Below are 7,012 nucleotides of genomic sequence, written 5' to 3'. Positions count from 1 at the left end.
GCTCCTGCAGCTACATATAACAGTTATAATGAACGATAACATATGGTAACACCAGCCAAGCTGTCTACAACATTTTCTACTTATTTGTCTAAAACAAATCAGCCCAGGTAATGTTTTAACACTGAGCCTGTGATAAGACTTTTACTGCAACGTCCTTGCCTCTTGCAACTGCCTAGATTGTGTGTCTCCAATTTCCAAAAAGGAAGGTTTTGAACTACTGATACACTCACTGTTCAGCTACAGAGAACTGCAATCCACACAGCCCAGTTCAGAGGTCCACAAATGGCCAATGATAATATAAAGTATCTTCCCCGCCCACCCCCCCACGTTAATACTGCTATACATGGCCCAAGGTGTGGGAGCCTGGACTCAATTGTACTTACAGTGAGCTAGGGCTCCAGGACTTTTGGCTAACTGTCTCTCCTTTCTATGTCCATTCAGCAAGTCTTAGCTTTAATAAAAACAAAACTTCAGAAAGAAATTAAACATCTTTTGTTTCTAAGAACTCAAAATGGACAACAAATAAATAGAATAGTGGGAAAAAAGAATAGCCCCCTTAACGAATATTCTCTTCACTTCGTTTTCAGCAACATACGAGAGTTTCACTCTGTAGTTTATTTCTATAACATAAATATACCCATAGAATAAAGGAATTTCACTGTTTTGGTAAAGTGTGTTTCTTTTTTCAGTGTGTCTTAGTTTAGTTCTGTAGAGTAAGACAGGCATTTTAGAACCATAATATTGGTTGCCATTCAATGATGAGGAAATCAAATCATCCTTTTGGAGCTCTTCATTCTGAAGACAGCTTTCTAACTCTGCCATTTGCTACAAGCCCAACCATTTGAATAGCCTTATCTTTCTCAATTGACTAAAAAGGCACATTAAAGGCAGTTCTAGAGAGCCTCATTTTCAAATTACTGTACATCCAGTTACTCAAGTTTCCTAACACAATGCATCACTGTCATCTTTGAAACAGGTTTCTGTCCATTACCCCAGAGAACAAGAAAAAAAAATGGAAAAGGAAAATTTAAAAAGTTGTCCATTTAAAAAAATTCAACCTAGTTAGATCTGCTCTATCCAGTTTTTTTGTGTTTGTTGGTCTGCTCCACTGTGTCTGAAGTTTCCCAAAAGATAATGCATGTAGAGAGAACAGGAGCAGAAATGAGAGCAGTTTCTGTAGCACCAAAAATCTCCAAGTTGTGGTGTTGTATTCTTTATTTAGATCAGATACAACTGTCTGAAGTTCTGTTTGGTTCTTGTAGGCTGGTTGGTTTCAGGTACCTGAGACAATAGCACCAAATTTAACAGAAAGAGAGCGAGCACTTAAGACCAAGGCTCTGCACATACTTGGTGCAATTGGAAATCGAATGGCTCAGAAGACTGCTCTCCCATGAGCAGTTTAAGAGGATAAACCCACCCATCTCAAAGAGATCACAGGAATGTTTCAAACATATGAACTGTTCTTTCCATTTCCTGCAAGAGACACCAAGCATTAATTATATATAAATACACAGCAACAGAAATAAAGTTAAATCAGATCTACTATGATTTTTTTTAAACCTGAACAAATAATTTATAAGAAAACAGACAATTCTGTTAACCATTTCTGCTAGTGGATGGAAAACAATAAATGGGAGACTAATTAAAGAAGCATTAATGCAGAAAACAGTTTTCCTAGTTGATGGTTAATGGGAAGATGTGGGTGTATTAAGATCAGACTTCAGATAAGATAAGACTGATGCGCCTTCCATGTATTACTAAATGAGGAATGCTGAGGGGTGGACCAGAGCTGCTGCCAAGTAATACTTTTGTTTGTTGATTTAAGGTCACTCATTTATCTAAAACATGGCCACTGAAAAGTAGTAGTCTTTTTCCACATCATACAAAAATGTAAGGTTTCATACCAACCATCTACTGTCCAGTGGTTAGAAATGAATCCAGTATTTTTTAAAACCTAATCTTATAAATGGACTATAGCAAAAGACATGTTCTTCAGTCTGAAAAGCCTTTTTAAGGAAGATATTTAAGCACTAATAGAACTTTACGTTGCTAAAACACTATGCTTACTCAAAAGTCCCAAAGTACTTTACAAACTCTTCAGATATAGGGCTTCTGAAATGCAAACATTTTGAAGGTAAAGGGTGGCAGTGACAGACAACTGGCTCACAGTCTGCTGGACAAGATGGGGTGAGACACAAAGATTTTGCCCAAGGGTAGTAGGGAAAATGCCTAAACTTGCCAATCACATCATGGGATCTTTAACAACTACAGAGCCAAGAAGGCTTTCATTTTTGTGTTTTACATGAAAGCCACATACAGAAGTTAACATACAGCTTAATTTATGCACCTCGTAAGAATGAAGGGCTGAGATGAGGTTCATTTGAACCTGTAGTTCCAAGTAGTCAAAATATTCCAGACCTACTACTTATATTGAAAGATCAGTAATGCAAAGCAAGCCAAGAATTTAATCTTTACAGCACTCGTATGAGATAGATATCATCAAGTATTAGTTCCATATTGCAGAAGAGATTACAGAAATTAAGTCATTCACCCAAAACCCAGAATAGTAAGTGTTAGGGCCAACAAGACTACTTGGATACTCCTGCTTCTTAATGGTATTCTAAGTTATTAGCACCTGTTTTCCCAAGCTATCAGATTCCTGTCCTTACCCTCACCCTCTAGAGAATGAGTTCATACTACTTCTCCAGTCTTATATCTGAATTTTATGGATTTTGTAATTTGCCTCCTTTATGTTCTTTAAAATAGCATTTAATGAGACAGAAACAGACACAACCCAGGATGGGTTTGATTGTTTGCAAGGGAAAAATAGGGAGATTGGGTCATACAAGAAACTAATGTTCACTGTGTTCCTTAAGCCATTATTGCACCAAGTTTCTTTTTATCTTTAGTAAATACAGTTTTCAAAAGAGGATTTCAAATGTGCACCAGTTAATACAGAAATATTGCTACCCAAATTCTATTGCAAAATTCAGATGAGAAATAAGACAAATTGTAAAACTTTACCTCTACAAGTTGTGATTTGTCATAATCTTTACGGTGCCGATAGATGCATTGACTAAGGAGTGAGTACAGCCTCTCAAGTTGGTCAACAGTCAGGTCGTTACTTCTCTTAACCAACAAATCCAGTAGTTTCTGTTAAGAAGAAAAATATAACACAAAGAATCAAGTTTTTCATATATTCATTCTTGAAATCTGTTTGAGACTAATTATTACATTTAATTGTTTATGGACAAAGCAGAAATGTGCTAGAAGCATATTTTATATTCCAAACAAGAACATGGTTCAGTATGTAAATAATATAACTGCTGTCAACAACCTGAAGAGCAGATAACTCTTAATAGAGATCTTCTTTACATTTGTTTGTTTCAGTATGCAGAGATTCTCTAATTACTACACTTATGGAAAACATATTCACACTTGGGAGAAGCTCTCTGTAAACATTCAAAACCCTTCTTAAAAAAAAAAAAACTCTCCTTTGTTGTGATGCCTACACACACAAAAAACTTGATGTGGGTGGGGAGGAAGAGAGCGGATATTAACTCCACTTCACCAATCAAACACAACCACATCATCAACCCCTGTTACCGCATAATCATGTCTGCACGAACTGCATTGGAAACACTGGACTGGACTGTTATACCATAATTATTAAAAAGCTTTTATATGTATATTTATTACTGTATCTGCAGATACAGCAGTAAGATACAAATGGGTATTTAACAATTTTGTTATGTGTTCACTAATTAAATAAAAATTGCTGGATAAAGAAAATCTTTAAAAGATAATGCTGACAGAAAAGATTATACTTTCTGCGATATAAAATAACGGAAGTGGTCTTCACAATATTCTGTACAGAGTATAAAAATATCTTCCATGGTGTTTGAAAAGAGTTGGTACTGGTAATTATTAAATTTACTTCTCAATACCATTACCTTTAATCTGTCATGGTCAACAACTAGAGGGGGTAGAAAATCCAATGGTTCCTCTGGAACTTGCTCCAGACTTGCAGGTTTTGGGGGCTCCAAAGTGACTTTTCGAGATTTCTTAAGTTTCGATACACCTGCAGTTTGGATGCAAAATTATGGCACATGAGGAACAACTGAAAATATTAAAGTACAATATTTATTAAATGTAACACATTTCTAATAGTCTTTCAAATACGATGACCCATACAAACCCCCACTAAAACAGCTAATGGCATTTATATAGTCCATACCACCATATTATCGAGGCATTGAAATTAAGATTTGACCTTGTGTTACTACTGACAGCTGTAAATAGGACAGAATCATTTGTACACAACACCCTGGTTTTGGAAACCTGGCTGAAAATATAAGATGATAATTAGAATTTACTATTAAAGCAGCTACCTCCCATCAAGGTCAACAGCCGATCATCTAGTCTGACCTGCTGCTTAACGCAGGCCACTAATTTCTGCATCCAGCCCATAATTTCTGGTTGAAATACTGCATACTGAAGCACAATCTTTACTGAAAGACAGTGTTGGAGAATCCACCACTTTCCACAACAAGATGTTCCAATATTTAATTACCCTCACTATTAAAAGGGTACATCTTATTTAAAGTCTGAATTTGACTAGCTCCAGTTTATTCAGCTTCCAGTCACTGGTACTTGTTGTCATTGGTCTACTGTACTAATTTCTTCTCCCTTCAGTTCCCCTTGAGCCCCTCCAACATACTTCATACCGGGGCATAGCCACAGGTGGGCCTGGGTGGGCAGTGGCCCATCCACTTAGCATCCAGGCCACCCCACAGCCTCGGCTCTGTCCTGGCCCTTGCCCTGCTCTGCCCACCTATCCGGCGCTCCTGCCGGGGAGTGGAGTCAGGGCATGGAGGCTTGTCACACTCTACCAGCCGGGGAGAGGGAGTGCTTGCCCCACTTCGGCCACCTGGCGCTCCAGCCAGAGAGCAGGGTCAGGAACTTGCTAAGTTCCACCCACCTGGCGCACCTGCCAGGGCTGGGCAGGTGGATTGGGGCAAGCCTACGCATCCCAACCCCACTCTCAGGCTGGAGTGCCGGGTGGGCGGGCGGAGAGGGGCAAGCCCCTGCACTCCGACCCCACATCCAGGCTAGAGCGATGGTGGGGAGGGCAGAGTGGAGAAAGCTCCCATGGTCCCACCCCACTCCCCGGAAGGAGTGCCGGGTGGGTGGAGCAGGTGGAGGTGCAGGGGTGCCCATTTTTCCGGGGCCCCAGGTTGGCCCAGGGGCTAATCCACCACTGGGAGAAGGGCGACTGAGTGGGTATCCGGCGGCTCTAGAGGAGATCTTCAAAAAAGGTAGGCCTGCCATCTGGGGGGAGCCGGGCCAGTGTCAGAAGAGAGACCTGGAAGAGAGCCGTGAGCACTGGAAAGTAGCATCTCCTCCTGGAGCTCGATGCGTGCCCGAGGCGCCCCTGGCCAGAGGGTCCATCCATTGCCCCCTGCAAAGCAGGCTGCAGGGGGTTGGGGAGAGGCAGGCCCTCCATTCCTTCTGCCTTCCCAGCTCCCCCACCCCGTAATTGCCCACCCACCCAAAGTCGTGGTCCACTCATATATCCCATGCTGGTTACTCCACTGCTTCACACCTTTGAGATCCTTTGCCATAGAACCATTCTTCGAGGCAAAAAGCTAGACAAAAGGACTGCCTTTAGAGCCAAGTCAGCATTGTTTCTTAATGGCTCAGAGGGGACAATGTTTAGTTGACTATTTTTCTGGAGTTAGAAATTTAGATACGACACAAACTGAAGCTAAAAAGGCTATAATGTACTCAACTGTCACTTGCCTATGAAGAACTAAACCTGAGAAGTGCAGAACACCAGTAACTTTCATTAGACCTCAATAGGAATTATGGATGCTCAGCATTGGGCCCTAAAGTTGTGCTTGTCAGTGGTAGCAACCTTAGTTTGTGAGATATTTTCAGTCTGATATCTGGGATTGTTCCATGGACCTTCCAACAAGCCTTAATGCTTCTTTTTTAAAGAAGCCCAGTATTTTTCAAATTTTTGTCTAAGTTCTCAGAGGAGTCTATCAAAAGTAGCTAAAAAATCGTTTGCAATGAGTTATATACTCATCTTGTTTAATTTGATTTATTAAAAAATGTTTTAAATCAGGCTTTTGAAGAACACACACTATGGAAAGTGTTGACTCATGTACTTTTTCACTCTTACTGTCACCAGACATCATGATTCAGGTCAATCAAAAGATTTCACGATATGTTAAATTCACCAGACTGTTTCAGTAGAAAAAATAATCCAAACAAGTTGAAACATTTCATATTATAGCAGTCTCGGATGATGACCCAGCACATATTGTTCATTTTAAGAACACTTTCACTTCAGATCTGACAAAATGCAAAGAAGGTACCAATGTGAGATTTCTAAAGATAGCTACAGCACTCAACCCAAGATTTAAGAATCTGAAGTGCCTTCCAAAATCTGAGAGGGACGAGGTGTGGAGCATGCTTTCAGAAATCTTAAAAGAGCAACACTTCAATGCAGAAACTACAGAACCCGAACAAAAAAGAAAATCAACCTTCTGCTGGTGGCATCTGACTCAGAAGATGAAAATGAATATGCGTCGAACCGCACTGCTTTGGATCGTTATCAAGCAGAACCCGTCATCAGCATGTAAGCATTTCCTCTGAAAAGGTGGCTGAAGCATGAAGGGACATATGAATCTTTAGAGCATCTGGCACGTAAATATCTTGGGATGCCAGCTACAACTGTGCCATGCAAACACCTGTAGTTACTTTCAGGTAACATTGTAAACAAGAAGCGGGCAGCATTATCTCCTGCAAATGTAAACAAACTTGTTTGTCTGAGTGAATGACTGAACAAGAAGTAGGACTGAGTGGACATGCAGGCTCTAAAATTTTAAATTGTTTTATTTTTGAGTGCAGTTATTTTTGTACATAATTCTACATTTGTAAATTCAACTTTCATGATAAAGAGATTGCCCTACATTATTTGTAATAGGTGAATTGAATAACACTT

General features: G+C 40.0%; 1 protein-coding gene across 3 annotated transcripts in view; it reads right to left on the bottom strand.

Moving 5' to 3' along the window:
- Nucleotides 1–383: 383 nt before the first annotated feature.
- Nucleotides 384–7,012, bottom strand: part of ATAD2B (ATPase family AAA domain containing 2B) — a 173,179-nt gene continuing 166,550 nt past the window's right edge. For all 3 annotated transcript variants that reach the window (XM_084624746.1, XM_084624747.1, XM_084624748.1), the window contains exons 26-28: nt 3,954–4,081; nt 3,025–3,153; nt 384–1,473 (exon numbers count right to left, since the gene is read on the bottom strand). In XM_084624746.1, coding sequence (XP_084480872.1) covers nt 1,432–1,473; nt 3,025–3,153; nt 3,954–4,081 — 299 coding nt within the window. In that variant the 3' untranslated portion in view covers nt 384–1,431. The remainder of the gene's footprint in view (nt 1,474–3,024; nt 3,154–3,953; nt 4,082–7,012) is intronic.

The sequence above is a fragment of the Lepidochelys olivacea genome, assembly GCF_965140295.1.
Source record: "Lepidochelys olivacea isolate rLepOli2 genome assembly, chromosome: 3".
Taxonomy (NCBI): Eukaryota; Metazoa; Chordata; order Testudines; family Cheloniidae; genus Lepidochelys; species Lepidochelys olivacea.
Note: the sequence above shows the minus strand (reverse complement) of the source record. Positions and strands in the feature narration are given on the sequence as shown.